This window comes from Mytilus californianus, unplaced genomic scaffold (genome assembly GCF_021869535.1).
Source record: "Mytilus californianus isolate M0D057914Y unplaced genomic scaffold, xbMytCali1.0.p SCAF_7, whole genome shotgun sequence".
NCBI lineage: Eukaryota > Metazoa > Mollusca > Bivalvia > Mytilida > Mytilidae > Mytilus > Mytilus californianus.
Window position 1 is genome coordinate 54,580,320 of NW_026262723.1, and position 25,124 is coordinate 54,605,443.

Here is a 25,124-nt window from a genome sequence, read left to right on the forward strand (position 1 = left end):
AAAGCAGGGCTAAGTTTCATATTACATTAACATGTTCTCGTCCTGAATATGCATATTAATTTGCCGCTGGACATTAGGCAGCCATTTATCATCACCATCATCATTTTATACATGTATACTGTAATACATTTATTTTTTTACTAAAAATGTAATGCTATCCGGGTATAAACACTTTTAAAAGATGTGCAAACATCGTGTTTGTACATATCTTGCCGTGATTCAAAATGTCATGATTTTCCTAATTTGTTTATGATGTCTGGATCCGATGGGTGTGTACATTTTTTTATATTAGTCTTGGAAAACATGGTTCATTTGTAATTTGAAATTTGGGTTTGAACTAAATTTCAGAAACAGCGATTACTTTTAGATCGATGCTTTTTGTGTTTTATCTTTTCTTTTCTTGTGTGTATGCTTAGTGCCGATCTGATGGACTAAGCCCTTTCCAACTAGTTTTTCATTTGTTTTCTTATTTTGTGCTGTTAAACCATTGCCAAAGGTTATATGGGAGCCAGTAATACCGTAATTCATGTTTCTACCTACCGTAATTCATTTTTGTTTATCGTTTATTGCTTAGTATGTATTCTTCCGAATGACTTTGCCATTTCAATGTCTTTTATAGCTCACATTATACGGCATCGGTTTTGCTATAATTAGTAGACCGTTCTGTGACCTATAGTAGTCCTTTGGTCTGAGGTGGATCGTTGTCTTATTGGAAATGATACCACATCTCTGTATTTTATATTAGAATCAAAGAAAAGATCTCTGAAACATTTTTGCTGGTCCGGAGTCTTCATTTCGAAATCACAGATCAATATCAGTACTAGCATTTATTTTTATTAAATATCAACCATGATTATCCAATGACTTAAAATCCATGATTATAAATTGTCCGTTTAATACAATTCCATGTGTCTGAGAACTGGTCATTGATACAGGTCTTTTACAGAAAACCCGGTAAATAAAGAACTTTACTGGTCTTAATACAGGATTTTAACTTTCGTTTTTTTGTTCAAAAAGCTGTCAGAAAATGGATACGTATAATGGAAATATTACATTCAACTGGGAGTAGAAATTGTCAATTTATTAAGTACAAGATTTCATCAAGTTTGTTGTCAAAGTTTTTGTTATTTTCATATGTTATAATATTTTTACTTTGAGTGAAAACAATTATAGATGTAGAAAAGGTGAGTATCCAGGATTGTCAACCGTAAAAGATTCTCTGAGGGTGTAGTCCGAGGTGAAAAAAAAATTGCAGGCTAGACACTTTTGAATAAGGCCATATTTGTTTAATAATAACGAACGAACAGTTGAAGGGCTTTTCCCGAACCGTTGAATGTTATATGTTAAAGAAGTTTTTGCACATGTCTTACTTTATAGTAACAAATTGTCGAAGCACCTACGTCAGAGAACTATTGTGTGTCTTAAAATACCTCATATGTACAACAAAGAAAGACTCTGTAAAATATTAATGCTACTAAAAAAGTACCGTGTGTGGGAGCTATCCTCGGCACCTGATAGATTTCAAATACTTGTTTCTTCGTCACTCCACGAACTTCTAACCTGGCTGTTGATTTTTTTGTTTACAAACGTCAGTGACATCATTTAATGGGAGATAACTCGTGTAAAAATGAAAAAAGCTCAAATGGTTATTTACTGGTGAATAAAAGGGTAATTCATCGCACATTATTAATTTTTAGGGTTATTCTAAATTCCTTGAATTTAAATGAAAATTAAGCCAATTAGTTCATATTGATCCTGTTTTAGTCTTCCAACAGTTGTATTTGTTCTCGATCCGCTTTTTATGGTAATTTCCTTTGTTAATAACGGTGTCATGATATTGGCGTTTTCATATAAATTAATTATATACAATTTCCTCGAACATCCGTATTGGGTCCCGATCAGCTGTATTGGCCATCGGCTACGGCTTGAGCCAATACAGCTATCTTCGACCAATTACGGCTGTACTAGAACTTTTATGTAGGATTTATATGAAAACACCCATTTAATATCACTGTAGTTTTAAAATTGAATCATAATGACCCATAATGTACACTGCAAACGTCTTAACTGAGTTGTTACTTACATGTTGTACATGTACACTGTATGTTATGTAATTGACTCAAGGCTTACTATCGAAATCATTATAGATTATAACATGGCATTTTCAATATTGGCCATGATATCAGCCCGAGACTCCCATATTAAGCCAGAGGGCGTAGCCCGAGGGCTGATATGGGTGGAGGGCTGATACCAGGGCCAATATGGAAAATGCCATGTAATGATCTATAATTTATCACAGATTCGAGCTGCAAAATTATTGTTTTTGATTGACAATTTTACCGGAAGTTAAATTCGGGGCCTCAATGAGGGTATTTGAGTGCAAATATCGATATTGGCCCCGAGGACAAAAAAAACCGACTGCGACTCCTGGCTATTATTGAACTTGCAAAAACGTACATATTATAGTACAAAGTATGTGATAATGCTTTGTTTTTTAAATGATTTAAAGAATGTGGCGCAAACGTCAATAAAAAAGCAAACCACCACATGCAAACCAAAACAGACATCTACATATTCCATTATATTAATGTTCTATTTCTTTTACTGTTTTTTATCCCAGCCCACTTCTATGGTTTTACTAAGAGTTCTTATATATTTGCCTATTATTAGAATAGAGTCCCTAGTGTTTAACTTGCGCACATTTTGTTTATACACCTTCCAAATTTATTTCTTTATATTTTATGTATAAATACTAAATAAATAGTAAGTAGGGAGGTGAAATTACATGTATAAACAGTTTAGAATAATTTTTACATGTAGGTAAATTAGTGATCTGGTCCAGTTTGAAAAGGTCAAAAATTAGTATGTATATCTGAAGCTGTCAGACTGTATTATACACCCACTCTACATAAAATTGTCCTGAATTTGATTGACAGTCTATATACTTTTCTATAATTTTACATAATTTGTCCCAATATTACATGTATTAATACACTACACTGTAAAAATATTTTTTGGATAAGGCAGGTGCGATTTTATTAATTTTGCGTTTTCTGTCTTAGATAAGTTCACTACGATATAACTGTTTTCTCGGACGTCTGTTTTGTTTTACTAACGTCATTCTGTCGGGCTTTTCAATATAGTTTTTAAAAGAATTCTTCGACTGCTTTATAAATTGAATATATTCCATTATTGTAATTCTTATTCAATGTTATGACTTTCGACCTCATTTAATTTTCTCAGTACCCTTAATTAATCATAAGTTTACGAAATGGCAAGAAAACAATATACACCAATCCTTCAAGGATATCCACGTGCTCAAAAAAACCTCATTCCAAATATATCTAATATGTTTGATCATTTGGTTGTAAAGAGAAAACAACTTTTTTTTTAAAATCTTTTGTAATAAAAAATGTGAAATCATGACAAGTTTTAGATATATCTGATTGATTAAATGGTATATCAAATAGGATGCGGATACTTCAACATGAGATTTGAATCTAATGAAAGATTTAGATGATTAAAAAAATACCGTATGGAATAATATAAGCCGCAGGGAAAAAAATAAACGAGGTCTAGCAAGACGATACACACATTGGCAAGTAGGTGGCAGCTACTGTTCTTCTGGTAACCTAGCAACAAAACTGTTTAATTTGTTTAAACATATTTTATTTGCTTAAATATACAAAAGGAATGAGACACAAATTAATCAAACTTATAAAGTCTTCTCCCATCTTGCCAGATCCCGCGAAATGAGATCTGTTACACTCTCATCTCCTTCTTTACTGAACAAATCTCATTTTTGAGCCGATATATTAGGATAGCAAATGACAAGGCCGTGATTTATTTCATCTTTGAAGATATAACGAACAGCTAAATTAACTCTTTTGCGAGTCAAATTGATAGCCTCCTGATTATCTGCCAAGTGCTCATATCTTCGTGGCAAAACTTATAATACATATTAAGGTGGTACCCAACACTTTGACTAAAATAGATTTGACTCGTTTAATTTTCATGAAGTTTTGACAAAATATTTACTTTGACCTGTTGACAAAAATATGAAAATTTCTAGAAATTTGAACCACGCAATTTACAGGAATAATTTGGTTGGATATATAGCAGTTTGACAAACACTAATTTTGATCGTTGAAAAGCTTGATTTCTCCTTACTAATAGTATGTGATTAAAACGTTCAGTTGATTTTTAAGAGTTAACTCCCTTAGGTGTTCTGTACCCCCTTAAATACACACGTATCTTACAACGCTATTCATATCTATTCTAAACTACCAGTGCAAATGTAACTAGTGTATGAATAAGACACAAAACGACCCTACTTTTTAATTTCTGTCTCCGAAACCCAACATTCTGCTAAAATGCGATGCTTAATCTATTCTAAAGGAATGTGATATGATGTGGTTTTTAATACCAAAAACAAAAAGGTTTTTTTAAGTAAAGAAATGAACGGAAAACCGAGTCAAACGAGACCAATAAAAATGTAAAAACAGAGGTTTGCCTAAAGAAGGGTTTCTAATTTTCAAAAAGGCAAGTCAGGAGCCTGTTGTTCAGTGGTTGTCGTTTGTTGGTGTGGTTCGTAGGTGTTTCGTCGTTTCTCGTTTTTTATATAGATTAGACCGTTGGTTTTCCTGTTTGAATTGTTTTACACTAGTCATTTTGGGGCCCTCTATAGCCTGCTGTTCGGTGTGAGCCAAGGCTCCGTTTTGAAGGCCGTACTTTGACCTATAATTGTTAACTTTTTATACATTGTGACTTGGATGGAGAGTTGTCTCATTTGCAATCATACCACATCTTCTTATTTAAAGTAACATGCTCACAGGACATAAGATCTGCCACCTGTTGAGGAATAATCAAAGTCATAGAGATACCTCTTTGGTCAGCTTTCGAACTGCGAATCCTCAAATGCACTTCGTATTTACCATATAAAAGTTTCAAGAATAAATCATTAAAAACACTCCGATATCTGTACTAGTATCGATCGTGAACTCCCTGTTTTCTTCATAACGCGAGATAAAAGAAGACTAAACACTTAAGCAAACATACAAGATTTAAAACTCGAAGAGCAAATGGATGGAAGCAACTTTTCTGATAACTCTTCTGCTGTTTTGTAAGTTTTTCATGTTTTTTAACCATAGAAAAAATACTAATTTTCTATTTCCATGTCTAGATTTTCCAGAGTAAGCTTGCCATTGGAGTTGGTATTTTGTCTGCCTTTGGTGCTAATTAACTGCATGAAGAGCTGCCAATGGCAACGAGACATGGGCGTTAGCAATAACATAACGACTACCAGAAATATGCTGAACCTTTATCAAAATATTATATTTGAGAGAAATAAATAAGTTTTCTTACAAAATCATTACTTTGGCAGATTTTTGGAACTTTTTATTCATATTTGTTTCAACTGACTGGTTGTAAATATCAAACAATAACTTCATTTTCTTAAAATATGTCAAAGTCTCAACTGTCCGGATTACAATATTTGTGACTTAATAATAGCAGGCTGAGGTGCACAACTTCAACATATTTCCAATCTTCCTATGTAGTTTCGGGGATCTGAGTTGAAAACTGTAGGATGAGTTGATTACACAAAACCTTTTTTTCATAAATTTTGCGGACACATGACTATCAGTGTACAACTCGTTTTCCTCGTTTTATGTCCAAAACAGGTTGTTAGTGGCGTTGAACTAGCTGTCAGTAACTGCGAGTACTATCAGATCTGTACTTAGTGTCTTTTTGTTGTTTGGATGTACAAGTACCCGGCCACGTCCACTTGTATTTGTAGTATTTGTATTTTTATCCATCTGATGAGTTAAAACTCTTTCAACTGATTTATATAGTTCGTTCTTATGTTGTACTGTTACGCCACTGTCCCAGGTTAAGGTGAGGGTTGGGATCCCGCTAACATGTTTAACCCCGCCACATTCTGTATGTATGTGCCTGTCCCAAGTAGGGAGCCTGTAATTCAATGGTTGTCGTTTGTTTATGTGTTACATATTTGTTTTTCGATCATTTTTTGTACATAAATTAGGCCGTTAGTTTTCTGGTTTGAATTGTTTTACATTGTCATTTCGGGGCCTTTTATAGCTGACTGTGCGGTATGGGCTTTGCTCATTGTTGAAGGCCGTACGGTGACCTATAGTTGTTAATTTCTGTGTCATTTGGTCTCTTGTGGAGAGTTGTCTCATTGGCAATCATACCACATCTTCTTTTTTATATTTAGCATCATGTTTCCCGTTATACTCATTTAAAAATTATGACCAAACTTGCAAAACATCTTTCAATCCAGCTGAGATGTGGATTTTATGCCAAGCTTGCTTCACATTGCAAATTGCATCGATTAACCGACGACAAACAGCTCTGCCTGGCATGAAGATATGACAAACAAAGTTCAATGGTCCAATAAGTAACTGAAGTTCACGCAACTTTACTTTTTTTGCAACCAAGAATAACAACGATCCGTTGTTTTTTTCTCAATAAGCTTATCTTTCAATAATCGAAGATCCGTTGTTTTTTTTTCTCAATAAGCTTAACTTTCGATAACCGAAGAGCCGTTGTTTTTTCTCAATAAGCTTATCTTTCGATAACCGAAGCTCAATCGCGATAGTATTGAACTCTATATATATATATATATATATATGACCAAACATTTTAAAATATCATCTCGTTAAACGGGTTTCCTCCTCTACAAATAACTAGAAATGTAAATAAAAAATCCTTGTTTAGACTATTTCTGGTTAAACCAATAAAATGGTATCAAAAATTGTAAAAGTTGACAATAAACAAAACGCATATTTCTGAAGTTTTTGACACTCCTGATACGATCGACCAAATATTAACCAAACTGTTTAGGAAGAAAAGAATCAATCTCTGAAGTAAAAAAATATATATATACCATTCTATACAATTACTTTTGGCTTTATTAAAAGAATGTAATAATGTGTTTGGCTGAAAACATAAAACATTTAATATACATGTCATTACATAAATATAAAGAACAAATACAAATGCCAATACAAAGAAAGTTATAAGCAAGGAAACTATATGTGCCGGAGGGCTACAAATTATATATTCGCCACACAAGAAACTAAATAAATGCAAACACTACAACAACTTAAATTAACTGATATATATAAAGGGAAGGAAAGGGGCAGGGTAAACTTTTTAGGTTCCGATTACTTTAAAGGTTTCTAATGTAATGACGAGGAATAAAATCACTTTAAAAAGTGGAGTAAACATAAATCAAAATTCAAGTATCCATGAATATCTAAATAAATGACCAAAATGATAAAAAAAAAAGACGGGTAACTAGTTCAAATTTTGAAAATTCCGCATCGTAATTACTAGTTTTCGTGAAAAAAAAACAAATCAAGATTGTGAGGAATCGAGCCGCTCATTGTTTCTTTCGAAATGGCGAACAAAGTAAAAAATACCATAATAAGGCGTCATTTATGAACTCTATGTCAAAAGAAATAGACAAGACAAATGAATGGTTACATTAATTCAATGGGACAAAAGATTATATTTATAAACACATAACACAGATAACATAAGACGTAACAACATGACACCTCTCTCTAACAAAGAAAAAGAAAAAACAAACAAACAAACAAACAAAAAACTAACAAACCTTTGATGCCCTTTGAATGTCTGCATTTTCTGCTCCACATTTGACACACATTTAGTTACTCATGGGAGTCATGGCAGTTTAAAAAACTATTGAATCAGATCTAGTCTAGACAATAATGAGGACAGTTTCGTCTATTCGTTTATTTTCGTGGGTACTCTTTTTTTCTGGATTGAGGAACATTCTATTTTTGTTGATATTTGATTTGGTTGTTTTGCAAGTGTATGTACAAACGTTTTAAGTTTAATCAACAACTGGGATAATTTTAATCTAAAATACTAACAAAACCTTCAATATGTTCCTTTCGAAACTTACAAAATTATGCAGGCTCGTTTATATAACTACCAGTTAAGTAACTGTACATTTAATATTGCCCGACTAAAGGAAAACAAATATTCTCACACTTATGTGAATATCAATACAAAAATATTTACAAGAAAAATAAAGAAAGATCCGTTTTTGATTGTTGACTAGCCTTTCCAGTAATATTTTTTTTTTACTTCTTTATTTCTTTTCACACATTCAGAAATTTGTCATCTCTACTTTATAAAAAATATGTCAATCTGTCCACCATCCTCTTACCGTTCTTGAGTCTCGATATATGCATGCAATATTTGCTACTAGACGTCAAACACCAATCCATTATCACGAAACATTCTTCCTTTTTTCTCAAGAAGTTTGAGCGAGATGAAGCATTTGTCATTAAGATTTTGTTTTTGTACTTTTTAAATTAAAAAAACATTCATATAAAAATAAGACTATGTGGTATGATTGCCAATGAGACAACTCTCAACGAGAGACCAAACGACACAGAAATTCATGCACGTAAGTGTTACATAGATATAAAAAAAGAAGAAGAAGAAAACAGGAAATAGATCATAATTCGTCGTGTACATTCATATCATCAACTGGATCTAGTTCTATTGGTGGCATGTCTTTCAACCAAAAATTCATCACTTCCGGTTTTAAATCACTCTTCAGTGTTGTGACCGTATCCAGGTCCAAATAATACTTCGACGTTGTGTCAAATGGTTTCCATACAACTGCTCCTTCCGGTTCTCTAAAGGAAATAATTCACAGATAAGAAAATAATACATTCAGCGTTCACAGCGATTACACAGGCATAACATTGTAGCTATGTGGTAAAACAAATAGAAAGCAAATCGTTCTCAAGTTATAGTATATGGCATGATGATTAAATGTACTAATTGACGATCATTATAATTCAATTTGGCCAATGAAATGCTTGTTTGTTTGTTTTTGCGTTTCTACGTACTGTTACATCCTTGACTTTCAAATGATAAGTTTTGCGCGTTCTTGGTAATTGTAAATCCAAACTAGAGTCTCTAAAGAGCCTGTGTCGCTCACCTGTATCTTCAACAATTGCCACTTTTTGGTAAAAATCTTGATCAAAGGGGAATAACAGTTTTAAGAGTTAACTGACAATTTTAGCTGAGTTGACGTATTAGAAGATCTTATCATGCTGATCATATTCCTATTTTATACATAATGTTTTATCTAATAGGCGAGCAAGAGTGCACACGCTGAAATGCATGTCTCGCCTACTTTACTTCCATTGATTTTATGTTGATAGCCCTAAATATAACGTTTTACTACAAGTATCACATTAAATTATCATGATCCAACATAATGAGGTCAAGGTTAGATAAATCAAGCCAGAAATACATGTACACCTTACAATCATTCCATACATTGATTATAGTAGACCGTTTGCTTATAGTATACAAGAAACAGACCAAACCATGAAAACGTTATATTGACCTATGAATCATGAATATGAGGTCAAGGTCAGATAAACCCTACCAGAGAGACATGTACATTTTACAATCATTCCATGCACCAAGCATAGTTGACCTATTGCTTATAGTTTAAGAAAAACAGACCAATACACAACAAGAGTGCACACGCTGAAATGTCTCGCCTTCTTTACTTATACTAACCATTGATTTTATGTTGATAGTCCTAAATATAAAGCTTTACTACAAGTAACACATAAACTTAACATGATCCAAGAAAATGAGGTCAAGGTCAGAAAAACCAAACGAGAAATACATGTACACTTTACAATCATTCAATAACCCAAACATAGTTGACCTATTGCTTATAGTATGAACCCTGCCCGACATAAACCTTATTTAAAACTTTAAAAAACTTATTAAAAACGGTATTTCACATCCACGTTCATTTTCTATATAGAGATTACTCTATCTATGTATTACATTATACTTATTTATTAAAAGGTTAACTCCTAACTATCCTACTGCCTTTTATTTTTGGCATTGCACAAGTCATGTCTTCTTCGACTGTCCATGACGTTAAAATACTAAATCCCTTTGATGTGTTTTATTTGATTTATGTCTCTGATGCATGATTTTTTATTAAAATTGTTTTTTGGCTTTTAACTAGCTAACAGTAACTGCGAGTTCTCTCAAATCGTACTTTCGTGTTACTTTGACCTGTTGATACAATTTGTAATGCTTTTTTTTGTTATTTAATGTTTACTTCTTTAGTGTTATATCTCGTCTCTCTATTATTAATATATGCCAGCTTTGATAAGTGTTTGGTATGACTATAAATTTTTACTTCTGTTCTCGTACTATGAACACACAACATTATTTATTTTGTAAAACAAATTTCTGTATTCCATTACTGTATACCTTACAACAAAATTATTTTCATTTTCCTGTGTACATCATTTTAAATGGCGGCATTTTGTCCAAGGTTATGGTGGTCTTTATGATATTTATGGTAGTTTTTACTTCAGAAGACATAAGGTAGATCTCATAATTTTGAAAATTTTATCCCCTGTCAGATTTTTTCTATCATTAACGGCTTTCAAGATAATAGCCAAACATTGCATTTTACCGCTATGGTCTATTTTAGCCATGTCAGACATGTTGACCGGGGGCTGGGTCATCGTACACATTTGTTAAGTTATATAGATACAATGGATAAGTGTGGATTCTTGAAAAAGAAACCATGAGCCCGGAGGGCGAATGGTTTGTTTTTCATGAATCTACGCTTATCCATTGTATCTATAACTTAAACTATTGTGTTAATTTCTTTTCAAAATTTAAGCCTTTTCTTAATTAGAAGGTATTGTAAGTGAGTTTAAATAACCATGTTATCGTGTCCAACGATGCATTGATAAATCTCAGATCACAATTAATTGGTTAACAAAATACAAATATAACACTTCTACCTTTAAAGAATTTCATATTACCAGGCATATGAATATTATCTGTTTATACAAAATAAGACATATTCGAAATTATTTCTAATAAAATTGAAAATAGAAATGGGGAACGTGCCAAAGAGACAACAACCCGACCAAAAAGTATATATAAAGTATATATAATAAGTATGTTATCGAAATTTTTCTAGCACTCTAGGCACATCACGATTTTCTCGCATAGGAATTTGCGAACAAACCTTTGTAAAATTATGTAGTAAAACAAATGAAATCATACTATATTTATAAAACAAAATTTGACAAATAGAATGTAATCATTTTTGTTTCAAACATGTGAAATAGCCAATAATAATAAAAAAAACCCAGTAAAACTCGCTATTATTACAAAAATATCCACTATAACTTGCAAAATTAGAAAAAAAACTAGGATAACTTAAGAATTGGTACAACAAAGAGAATACAGGGATTCGAACCTAAACCGACAAATCCCGATCTTTAACTCATTGATTTTAACCATGCTAACCTCGCGGCTACCAACTCATACTATACGACTGCCTATTGTGTCTATATAAAGGTACAAGCCCTGTGTGTCCGATGAACCGATGTATATCAGATATTCTTTAAATATATATAATAAACATCTATAGTGTAACCCATTGGTAGCCGATAGGTTTCGTCGGTGTGTTGATGTCAGTCACACATAACAGATTTCAAGGAAGGGTTCGATTCCCAGTGAAGGCATATAAAAATTACAAAAATTAAATGTAAGTTTTTAAATTAATTCCATTAGTGAACAGAAATCAGTAAATTAGCCTATTCAAACTTAATGAAATTAGGCACACTAAGGAAACAATTGAATATAATTTGGTGAGTCAATTTCAGCGGCAGATTTAGGAAGCGTTGATTCTAGAAAAAGAATCCACGGTAAATGAATAGGCTGACGTCACCACAATGGTTTAAACTAGATACCACAATGATGATTGTTGCCAAGTTTGGTTGAGAAGATTTTTGTAATAGTTAACGGACGTTGACGGACGACGGCCGCCAAGTGATAAGAAAGCTTGGCTAGCTAAAAAGCACTTCAAAAGCACGAAATTATAAAGTTTTATTAGGTCTTTCCACTTTTCCGTGGAAAGACCTATTGCTTTTGTTCTGATTATTATTTTTTTTTTTCTTCCGCCTAAATATTTTTCCTTCGCTGTTTGGTTATTTCGCAAGATGTCGCTTAGTTATTTGGTAAATGATATCGAACAGTTAATAAGCTTTTGAAACTGACACCGCTTAACCGAATACTTTCCCATGTAAGAGTTATCTCCCAGAACACTGTTTTTCTTGTTATATCTAATATTTCGCAACCGTAGTAGAAACCGACAAATTTTTTTTTTTCAAATTGCTCGTTATATCTTCAGGATGTTTTTATTAATTTTGATCGAAGCGGTATAGAGATTCCATATGAGAGTTCTCTCCCCTTATGCATTTGTAACTGATAAACCATAAGTGATACAGACCTAGGGTCTTTTGATTTGTGGACCAAAAAAAAGAAAATAAGGTCAAGGTCAAAGTTCAATGTCATGTTCTAAATTTTGAATCTGGCTGATTTTCACTTCTTTTCAAAAACTGTATAAGATATCGACAAATTATTTTTACTAAATTGTTAGTTGCGACATGTCGTAACACGTAAATTTTGGTTGCAAGAGCATGTTGACTTTCAATGGGAGTTTTCTTCCTTTTTATATTCAAAATTACATGTATGGTTATATAACTCATTAACCAAATATAATAAAGACCAAGGGTCTTTTGATTTGAGGTCCTTGGTTTATAACCTTGAAATTAAGGTCAAGGTCAAAGTTGAATTTGACGTTCTAGATTTTGACCTTTGCTTTAACTTCATATTCATACATGATAGAGCCATGAGACTTTTTGCATTAGGTTCCAAACTATATGAAATGACCTTTCATAAACCGGAAGTAGCTATTTTTTGTACTTATTTATTGTAAAAGTATTTAGAACCATATATTTTTGGAATCAGTGTCAAGTAAACTATCAAATAATATCGGAAGTGACATTTTTTCAGACCGGAAGAAACAAATTATATTCCTTATTTCAAACAAAAGTGTAAAGAAACCACATATTTTTTTAATCAGCATACAATGAGCTATCATTTGACACTGGAAATGACATTTTAAACTGGATTATAATATTTTCGTATCAAAAGATATCGTTTTGGATGGAAAGATCTTCAGTTGTTCTCTGAACAATTGGTTTTTAATTTTCATTTGCTTCTGTTTTCATATAAAAAAATAGTCTAAACTTGAATATGCCCTGAACTCAGTAAAAAGTCTGAACAATGCGAATTTATTGTAGTTGTTACAATTCGCTGGCCTTTAAATACAGGTGTAACTTATACATCATAAATAGTCATAAATAAATCTGTTTAAGGACTTTTAGATTATGCTTGTCATCTATATGTACCCTTGTAGAAATTGTGTCAAATCTATATATATATATATATATACCATGGACATTTAAAGAATTTTTCATTTATTTAATCTGTCACATGTAATGTCATTTGAATTCTAGTCGGAAAGGACCGGAGTCATGCAATATAAATATATTAATAAAAATATATATGTAGAAAATTCAGTGGTCGTCGTTGCTTTCTATCATAGTTTTTTTTTCATTTAGTGTTTCGTACACGCTATAAAACGACGAAGACGAAACAGTGTTTCCTATTTAGACCGTATATATATAAGACGTAACAATATTACCCTTTTCTGGCGAAGGATGTCCAATATCCAATTAGCGCATTAGCGAAAAGTTGATCTTCTAGAGTATCTAAACTAACATTAAAAGACGGCAATAATACTTCTGCATCAAACATGAACTGTAGTTCTTCTCCATGGCCAGATCCCTTACCCCACTTCGGTGCATCGCCCATAAAGGGTTTTTCTTTCGAAAAGAGATACTGGTATGTCCTTCCTCCAAAAGATGCATGATAATTAAGCATTCTTTTGACGGTATGTCCAAACATGCAATCAGCCATAAAATCATTTGCTCTCATACTCTGTTCATCAGGAGAGTTCTCTGTTGTGTAAAATTTACACAGCTTTTCTTTTACATCAGAATCGTTCTTGTAAAATTTTTCTACAAAAGGATCAATCATTCCCTTACAAATAAATCTCAGTGGAATACTTTCAGTAGCATTGAAATCAAAGTGTTCTTGGACTTTTGGAGGTATTTCCATTCCAATCATAAGACCTTCATTTGATGTAAAACCTGCGATAAAGTCCAAAGACCCGAAAAATTGGGCAACATCCGACTTTTTATCCTTTAAACTTCGCAGGGGGTGATCCTGAAATAATTCACCGTCTACAACTGGAAGATATTGCGGTTGAAAAACTTCCATTCTGTCCTCGGGCATAAAACTAAACATATCGGTGGCCTTCAAAAGCTCACTTACGTCTTTGTCACGAAGGCAGTCCGTAAATTTATACATGTCGTTGATCGGACAGGAGGTTTTCTTTGCAAGATCAATGGTCCTTTCATTTATTTGCTTCTTAGTTAACATAGTTAAGTCATTGACTACACCACTTTGTGATATTGCTCTCTGGAAAAGCCCTTTATTCTGCGGTATCAGTGATTGAAAAGATACACTCCAACCCCCTGCTGATTCTCCAAATATTGTAACAGACTCCGGATCCCCTCCAAATGATGCAATGTTGTCGTGTACCCATTGCAGTGCAAGCTTTTGGTCCCATAGACCATAGTTTCCCTTGGAAGATGGGTGGTTAACTTTAAAGAAACCAAATATATCCAATCTATAATTTATAGTCACTACTATCACATCTCCTTGCGTGGCAATCCATCCTCCATCATACTGGTTGGAAAAGCCCACAACTAACCCACCACCATATATCCACACCATAACTGGCAATATTCTGTTTTTGTCAACATGGGTTGGGACATATACGTTTAAGAATAAACAGTCCTCGGACATTTTTGGCGGCTTAAAATCTAACATCATATCTGGGGTGGACTGTGGACATGCAGCTCCAAATTCTGTTGCATCTAATGTATCCGTCCATTTATCGGCCGGTTCTGGTTTTTTGAATCTCAATGGACCTATGGGGGGTTTTCCAAACGGAATTCCACGAAATTCATATACGTCCTTTCCTGTTTGTTTATTTTGTGTCTTTAGTCCTTTAATCGGACCGGATACAGAGTTGACGACTGTAAGATCACCAGTTGCAAAATTCACACACACCAGTGTCATTAAAACAGCAAATATAAAAGCATTCATTTTGTTCTTTTGGCACTTTCTCATAACCTGAAATTATTTTGAGTATTAAACTATCTTACAATTTTCATATTCTTTATTTTTACACCAATTGGATCGAAACACTCTATTAAATTTCTGAACTTCATGATTTAAATAGTGGGACATCGTATTTGTTTAAAGACGTTGGCTTTTCAAATGAAAACTAAAATTGTCAAAATTAATGTACACTGTATCTCAATTCGAAATCAAAGTCATTAAAAAACACAAAATGTAATAAATAATAGTTTATATTATCAATCGAATATTTTTAAGAATTTGTGATTCGTTAAAACTTGATCACATGTACATTTGTATTACTCAGTTTGCACACCAATACTGTTAACGTTGTGTTAAGCTTTCCGTAAGTCAAAAACAGCAAATTGCACAAGGCATACAGCATGATACTAAAAAAAATGTTTATTCAATCTGATGACTTGACTGACTGCATTCATGAGAAACACATACATACAGACGTTTAATTTTCGTTATACAACGCACGAACGCCCAAAACTAACATACAACATCATTATTTAAGCCATATAATATATTTATATTCGTTTTGGTAATACAAGTCAGTTATCATACTTTGGTTTTTGGAGTTTGGTCATCACTGAATACTTGGGCCACATGTTGACCTCTTTGTGTGAGTAAAAGGATATCTTGGGACAAGTCAATGAAAAGCTAGCCCCTCCCCCAGGAGGTCTTTAACAAAATCAAAATGTGTCAATAAAAATCAAATTACACGTATAACAGTAAAAAAAAAAACCATCACCATCCGAACATCGATCAACGGAGTAAATGCAACAAAAAGAACAAAGTATTTAAACAATAAAAGTCTACAGTTTCCAAAAATCATTAAAATTTGAAAATCGATATTACAAATGTATATAATGTACAAGGAAACGTTAATTTGAATTTTTTAAAAATTAACGTTAAACAAAGACTCCATGATCAGTTCATACAAAAATGGTTTTCGGATATCGATAACTCATCGAGGGGGAAGTTCTATTCAAAATTTAAGACTGACTTCTGTATGGAACCCTATCTAATTAGACTTAGAAAATTTAGTAGACTCTATATTTGAAAACTTCGCACTTGCAATATCAAATTTCCTATCGAAACGGGGAGATGGAATAGAAATCCAGAAATTGAAAGAAAATGTAAGCTTTGTAAGACTGGTCTTGGAGATGAGTATCATTACATAGCGCTTTGTGACAATGCTGATGTTATTGAAGTAAGAAATGCATATATTCCTAATTACTACAGAATCAACCCAAATATCAACAAACTTTATGGAATGTTGAAATATTGCAACTTAAATGTATTAACTAACCTTTCTATTTTCATTCAAAAGGTTGAAAAACTACTGCTTTCTCTGTAAATCATCACATATGAATATTTATATATGTTACACTTTTTGTTACTATCCATTATCATTTTATTGTGTTCATGTGATCACGTGGTTATTTAAACTTTACAGATTGCACGGACTTTTTGCGATCTGGTCAATAGATGTAGTATACATTTAGTTTTGTAAAAAAAAAATATTTATATTGTTTTATTTTATGTATTCTACTCATTTCGCTTCTATGTTATTTGTAAATTTATGTGTATTTGTCGCTCCTGTTACGCAGGAAATCTGCGTCTGAGTGTATTTTGAATAAACAGTGAAACAGTATAATATAATACTTACATGTACAGTAGCGGGAAATATCAATATTGTTATTTTGTACGAGCTTTAATATCGCGGAGAAAAGCTAGACACACCAGTCCAGGCTTTCTCGTTGCTTCATATAGCGAGGACAAATATTTGTAATCTTCCAACATTGTAAGTATACTGTTTTAAACCATTTATAATATTAATTATTTAACCAAATGCTTAGTTTTAAACATGTCAAATCGTCAAAGAAATTGATATTGCTTACTTAAACAAGAGTTTTACTCCCGGACGAAGAAGACCTAAATAACCATAATTATATTCCCCAGTCATCCTTGGGGGGCTGACAACACGATACCGGGAGACGATATATATTATATGTATTATACCGTATAGTAATATTGTATACTATACGGATATCATTCCCCATGTGTACCTCGATCTACAGTAAAATGGTCGATTGGAGGATAACGATAAATAATATCGTCTTAACTCAAAAGCAAGATCAAATTTGCTGATGAAGAAATCATTCTCTTTCAAGCACTATCGAAATAATTGTATACAGGACTACACAGGTTCATATTTTTTATGGACAACTGTCCTGTCTATTGTTGAAGACCATATATTCAATCCAAGATGTCTCTTTGTTGTTTTGTGTCGCTGGGTTGCTTGCGTAAACTAAAAATATTGTCATGATTTGTGAAGAAATTTAGTGCAAAAATAATGGCTATTTTTTTTTTCAATAATCGAATTAAAAGTGGAATCGAACTTTTACAATTATAACTATAATTTTCGTCGTATAATTGAATTTCAATCATTGAAATCTGATGCCATCACGTGACTTCAGCACGTTAATATTGCTACATATTCGAGAATATCGATTTGTTCTGTATATCATTTAACCTAATGTTGACTTACAAAAAAATCGAATCAAAAGATATGGAGTTCAATCCGACCGATTTTTATATTTTGAATATCTTTGCAGATCCATTGCGATTATCTGAACCAAATCATCAAACATTTTGACTGGATTGGTACAGATAACTTATCAAAAATTTCTATTTGTACAAATGTACCCTTACCTTTCCTTCTGAATAATCACCCGACTGACTGAATAAATATATATATAGCGTCCTCGGATTTGAACTCGTCTTTATTTACATTGGCCGTTGATAAAATACGGATGTGATAATAGAAATGGATTAAAACGTCGTGTGTTGCTCTACTAAGTGATTAAATCAAGGGAAATCTTTTTCTTGAAATCATTCCAATATAGTGTTCACACAGCTAGAACCGGCCTGTGTACATCATTAGTTCAACATTATACGGATACGATCACACACTGCTTTCTACTCGGTGAGCATGAAAGTCGCAGTTTGTATTTCATTTTATTTTCACCTGTCAACGTAAAGTTGTTCCGCCTAACAGAAGTTTGGAGTTTGGTCATCACTGAATACTTGGGCCACATGTTGACCTCTTTGTGTGAGTAAAAGGATATCTTGGGACAAGTCAATGAAAAAGCTAGCCCCTCCCCCAGGAGGTCTTTAACAAAATCAAAATGTGTCAATAAAAATCAAATTACACGTATAACAGTAAAAAAAAAAACATCACCATCCGAACATCGATCAACGGAGTAAATGCAACAAAAAGAACAAAGTATTTAAACAATAAAAGTCTACAGTTTCCAAAAATCATTAAAATTTGAAAATCGATATTACAAATGTATATAATGTACAAGGAAACGTTAATTTGAATTTTTTAAAAATTAACGTTAAACAAAGACTCCATGATCAGTTCATACAAAAATGGTTTTCGGATATCGATAACTCATCGAGGGGGAAGTTCTATTCAAAATTTAAGACTGACTTCTGTATGGAACCCTATCTAATTAGACTTAGAAAATTTAGTAGACTCTATATTTGAAAACTTCGCACTTGCAATATCAAATTTCCTATCGAAACGGGGAGATGGAATAGAATTCCAGAAATTGAAAGAAAATGTAAGCTTTGTAAGACTGGTCTTGGAGATGAGTATCATTACATAGCGCTTAGTGACAATGCTGATGTTATTGAAGTAAGAAATGCATATATTCCTAATTACTACAGAATCAACCCAAATATCAACAAACTTTATGGAATGTTGAAATATTGCAACTTAAATGTATTAACTAACCTTTCTATTTTCATTCAAAAGGTTGAAAAACTACTGCTTTCTCTGTAAATCATCACATATGAATATTTATATATGTTACACTTTTTGTTACTATCCATTATCATTTTATTGTGTTCATGTGATTACGTGGTTATTTAAACTTTACAGATTGCACGGACTTTTTGCGATCTGGTCAATAGATGTAGTATACATTTAGTTTTGTAAAAAAAAAATATTTATATTGTTTTATTTTATGTATTCTACTCATTTCGCTTCTATGTTATTTGTAAATTTATGTGTATTTGTCGCTCCTGTTACGCAGGAAATCTGCGTCTGAGTGTATTTTGAATAAACAGTGAAACAGTATAATATAATACTTATATGTACAGTAGCGGGAAATATCAATATTGTTATTTTGTACGAGCTTTAATATCGCGGAGAAAAGCTAGACACACCAGTCCAGGCTTTCTCGTTGCTTCATATAGCGAGGACAAATATTTGTAATCTTCCAACATTGTAAGTATACTGTTTTAAACCATTTATAATATTAATTATTTAACCAAATGCTTAGTTTTAAACATGTCAAATCGTCAAAGAAATTGATATTGCTTACTTAAACAAGAGTTTTACTCCCGGACGAAGAAGACCTAAATAACCATAATTATATTCCCCAGTCATCCTTGGGGGCTGACAACACGATACCGGGAGACGATATATATTATATGTATTATACCGTATAGTAATATTGTATACTATACGGATATCATTCCCCATGTGTACCTCGATCTACAGTAAAATGGTCGATTAGAGGATAACGATAAATAATATCGTCTTAACTCAAAAGCAAGATCAAATTTGCTGATGAAGAAATCATTCTCTTTCAAGCACTATCGAAATAATTGTATACAGGACTACACAGGTTCATATTTTTTATGGACAACTGTCCTGTCTATTGTTGAAGACCATATATTCAATCCAAGATGTCTCTTTGTTGTTTTGTGTCGCTGGGTTGCTTGCGTAAACTAAAAATATTGTCATGATTTGTGAAGAAATTTAGTGCAAAAATAATGGCTATTTTTTTTTTCAATAATCGAATTAAAAGTGGAATCGAACTTTTACAACTATAACTATAATTTTCGTCGTATAATTGAATTTCAATCATTGAAATCTGATGCCATCACGTGACTTCAGCACGTTAATATTGCTACATATTCGAGAATATCGATTTGTTCTGTATATCATTTAACCTAATGTTGACTTACAAAAAAATCGAATCAAAAGATATGGAGTTCAATCCGACCGATTTTTATATTTTGAATATCTTTGCAGATCCATTGCGATTATCTGAACCAAATCATCAAACATTTTGACTGGATTGGTACAGATAACTTATCAAAAATTTCTATTTGTACAAATGTACCCTTACCTTTCCTTCTGAATAATCACCCGACTGACTGAATAAATATATATATAGCGTCCTCGGATTTGAACTCGTCTTTATTTACATTGGCCGTTGATAAAATACGGATGTGATAATAGAAATGGATTAAAACGTCGTGTGTTGCTCTACTAAGTGATTAAATCAAGGGAAATCTTTTTCTTGAAATCATTCCAATATAGTGTTCACACAGCTAGAACCGGCCTGTGTACATTATTAGTTCAACATTATACGGATACGATCACACACTGCTTTCTACTCGGTGAGCATGAAAGTCGCAGTTTGTATTTCATTTTATTTTCACCTGTCAACGTAAAGTTGTTCCGCCTAACAGAAGTTCCACTGGAAACTTTGTTATAAACAATGTCACAACAATCGAATTATTCATCTTAATATAGACATTATTCCTCGATGTGACAACATTGTTTAGGCTATAAAAGCTGCAGAATTTGTCAAGCATTTGATGTCTTGTATTGTCTTAATCGATCCTTCATTTTTTCTGCTTTTTAAGTACCTTTATGAATATATATTACTATCAATTTATAACAGTCTTTTTAAAAAGCTAATTTGAAACAGAGTAGCGAACATCCTTAACATCATTTCTTGGTCATTTTATTTTTGAAGATAATTTTTTATTTAAGTATTTTACTATCATGAAACCTGATTAATATTAAAACTCTGTATAAACTTTCAGAATTAGTAGATAAGATAAGATAAATGTTATTTCCAATAGAGGACCCATTATGGGCATATTCAGTACAGTATTGTTTTTTTTTTTTTATATTAAACAATTGCAATATAGACAATACACAAGAAAAACAACTCAAACATGAAATATAAATTGAGTTAATAATATATATAGCCATATAAACCATAATCTTTAATGTTTATTGACCATGCACCAGAATTAAGCAGCATCATACCCATTACAAAAATAGCTTTTATGAGTCAGTAAGTCCTTTCTCGTGGCTGATGCATATGAACAAATAGTATTGTTGTCCATATGCATGAGTCACAAAGGGCAGGTGTTTAAAGGACACTGAAGCAAATAAACACAAATATGAATATTTAAACACTTTGCAACACTAATACTCATAGAGGATTATTATATAGTCCTCCTCGTGGCTAATAGATGGTGGCTTTAGATGTTATAATATATAAACAAAAATCAAAACTTGGTAGTATTTGAAATTCAGATTATTACAGGCAGATAGATCCCCTAACCGTTAACAAAAACATTTTTTTACACACATTTTAGAGTATGCCTCTTCAAGGTAAAATGTAAATCAGGTTATGTAATTCACACTCAGCTACATGTGTAATATAAACTGTATGTTAATACATGAAGTTTTTTTAGCGGGATATTGCACTGAGAATACTTAATCGAAAACAACCGAAACACTGATAATTATTTCTATGCCTGTATCCTCCTAGTTTTCTGATTCTTTTTAGGTCTTTTGCACGTAGCTCTTATTTTCAAACACTGTGTTATTTATGACAAGGACATTAAAGCTAATAGTCCTGATATGCATAAAACTACTTAACTTAAGATTTGTTCCGAACGGACAGGTTTTTCTACATGTCCTACGATAAATTAGTAATACGATTGGATATCTTAACTATGCATATCAGACCAGGAATTCTCTTTATCCCTTCCATAAGGAATTCCAGTGAAGCGTGAAGTGATTTTTTTTTTAGTTTATCATAAATATTGAATAAAGTTTTTTGACATATTTATCTGATAAAGCAAAGATGCATTTTAAATTTCGCAAATGGGTCATTTTCAAAATCCTTCAATGTTCGGCTGACCTGTGAGGAAAATACGGCTTTATCATTACTTGAATTTTGGTGTCCTACATAGTGCATCGTAAGTTCTACTACTTGCAGAAGAAAATTAAAGAATAGGTACATGGATTTTCTTGGAACTCGTGCTCAAAGCTCTAAAATTACCCCAAACTACATGTCCCCACTCCAATAAATACCAAATATCGTATCAAAATAGACATCTTTATAATTACACAAATCTTACAATTTTCTGTCTTAAGATAGGAATTACAATGTCGGATGATATTTTAAAGGCTTTAAATAGTAGCTTTTATAACGGGAGAACAAAGAGAATATAATTTGAAGCGATGCTAAATGTGAATAATCGAAGCTATTATTATGTTTATGTATCAAATACTTTATATATATCAGCACATTTTTTGAACACGTGTGTTGAAAAAAGCAAACATGACATTTACTACATGTATGTACAATCCCGTCAAATCAAAGGTTGGCTTGCTTAAATTTATTTATGATTCTTTAGTGAACATGAATTCCCTGATAAAGACAAAAAAAAAAAAATAAAAAAATAAAAACTGTTGCATAGACTGTAATGTGAGAGGATTTTCTAGATATTGGTCGGCGGTTCTCTTCGGGTATTCCGACTTTCTTCGCCAATGAAAACTTCCCACCATGATGTAGCTAAGTGTATTGTAATTAGCATTAATGATGTTCGCTCCTCTTGTTTTTGAATGTTTGTCAGATATTTGGAAACCTCTGGTTTTATCCATTTAATGTCATTAAAAATTTTTGCCTGCTAACCCCTACTTTTCTTTTCATAATTTTATAACATATAGTTTAAAAACCCATATTTGAAAATCTTATAAAATCTTTGTTATTTTTTCATAGCTATTGAAATGAAAAGGTGCCAATGTTAAAAGTATGAAAAATCTAGAGAGAATCATTTCCCGCCAGATTTCTAATGGCATATATCTTGAAAACAAGCACACGGACCCTTATTTTTTTCTGTCTTTTTAATTCCATTTTACTATCAATTAATAACAGTCTTTTAAAAAGCTTGTTATTTTGAAACAGAGTAGCAAACATCCTTGAACACCAACAAATTTTTTTATACAATGGGTGCAGAAAGGGATAAATTGACGAAGAATTAGAGAAATATAGATTCTACCACTGCATCGAGTGTGATACGATATTTATCTACTCAAGACAGTTAAATTTTCAAATTTAAAACGCGAGGCTCGCCGAGCGTTTTAAATATTTAAAATTTAACTGTCGAGAGTGGATAAATATCGTATTACACGAGATTTGGTGGTGGAATCTGTTTCTCCAACGATTTTCAAACAATACTCAGGCAAATTTATTCCTTCTTTTCGAATGATCTGCAATAAGATGTGTTCTTTCTATGTGACGTCAACAGGCATGGTCGCCTTTTTTCGTGCCGTCACAATAGGAAATTCAGAGGAAAGCAAGAAAATTCGACGTCATAATCGGATTTTAACCAATGAAGAACTGAGATCAAACGAACCACACGTTGATTAATTTTTTTTTATACAATGGGTGCAGAAAGGGATAAATTGACGAAGAATTAGAGAAAAGAATTTACAGCATGCGTGCATCAAACGGTATAATATATGGACAAAGGGGTATAACTAATAAAAGTTCATAATAATTCCTGTTTTGTACCGCAAGTTTTAAAGGTTGAAACTTAGCGATACATTAAACCAAGGGTGCCTTATGAAGAAAAAATATGTGACAGATGTTTCTCTGATGATGCGGAGGATAAAATCCATTTTCTTTTACAATGTTCTTTTTTTAATCAGCAAACAATTTTTTTTCTTTACTATATTACCAAAGAATGTCCATCCTTTTCTAACTTGTCCTGTCTTAACTGATTTATATGGTTAATGACTATGGAAGATATAAAAATTACACTGAAAGTAAGTGAATCTATTTCAGAAAAACCTTCCAATTTAAATGTATGCTAATATTAAATAATATGTTATATTCCATGAAAGCATTATACAATATACTTGTTTCCCATTTTTTAGTACAAACATTTGTGCACTACCAGTGTACCTTTAATAATTTGTTATGCTATGATAATCATTGTAAAATTGTTGTATTTTGTGTATACATGTATGCCCCTTGAGGGTCCATGATTGGATAATAAAATCTTGAATATTGAATCTTGTACTTAGCACGAAATTTTACTCAAGATGAAACTTTAATATCAAAACATCGTCAGATGAATTTTGTATCATCATGATCAATTATCTTGAAACTCTAAAATATGTCGATTATTTTATCTTATTTATAAATGACACAGGTTTGAAATCACAGTGTTTGTTATTATTTATCCGCCCACTGAACCAAAGTTTTGTCACTTACCGTACACAATGTCTCTAGAAATTCATTTTATTTTCGACTAGCGTCTGTAGTATATTTTTTTTTTTCTAAATTCTCCTCAATGCAAATAGGGAATGTATTTTTCACAACCAATCAATTTAATCTCTATCAGCATGCGCTACGTACTTTCGCTTTTTTTTTCTAGAGACCAAACAATTAAACTATTGAAGTAACGTTCTTTTTCACGCTTAGATAAATAACGATTTTTCTTTAAAAAAAAGTTAATAAAACACACATAAAATGTATGGATTTCCATCTTTATAATACTGATATACACTGTAAAAGTAAAGATTATTACCTATGCTATTACGATTACGAGTTGTTGTAGGATAAATATATATATATTTTGGAGGGAAAGGGGGGAGCGTGTACAACAGTTATTTCCATGTCTTTAACCGATTTCTTTATGTCTTGTCAACGTTTTTTAACTTTTATGGCCTATACAATTTATCCTTTTCTGCCTGTATATACGACCTGATTTTAGGGAAGTTTTCGTTTAAGATTCTGTAGGTCTAT

At 32.2% G+C, this 25,124-nt stretch overlaps 1 protein-coding gene across 2 annotated transcripts; it reads right to left on the reverse strand.

The window, feature by feature from the left end:
- Positions 1-6,955: 6,955 nt before the first annotated feature.
- LOC127707510 (cocaine esterase-like) lies at positions 6,956-20,537 on the reverse strand. 2 transcript variants are annotated; one of them, XM_052212089.1, is made up of 3 exons: positions 20,406-20,537; positions 13,622-15,180; positions 6,956-8,699 (listed from the first exon to the last, which is right to left on the reverse strand). In XM_052212089.1, exons 2-3 carry the CDS (start codon positions 15,175-15,177, stop codon positions 8,516-8,518), a joined length of 1,740 nt encoding a protein of 579 aa, XP_052068049.1. In that variant the 5' UTR covers positions 15,178-15,180; positions 20,406-20,537; the 3' UTR covers positions 6,956-8,515. The 2 variants fall into 2 exon arrangements, with proteins under 2 accessions (XP_052068049.1, XP_052068048.1); XM_052212088.1 differs by lacking the exon at positions 20,406-20,537 and adding an exon at positions 17,911-18,010.
- Positions 20,538-25,124: the final 4,587 nt, after the last annotated feature.

Bases quoted from the DNA above. Each gene is read 5' to 3' on its own strand.
- LOC127707510 (XM_052212089.1), bottom strand. From the start codon at position 15,177: ATGAGAAAGTGCCAAAAGAACAAAATGAATGCTTTTATATTTGCTGTT. The intron at 8,700-13,621 runs GTAATATTGTTA...TATTTCCTTTAG, and splicing joins ACATCCTTCGCCAGAAAAGG to AGAACCGGAAGGAGCAGTTG.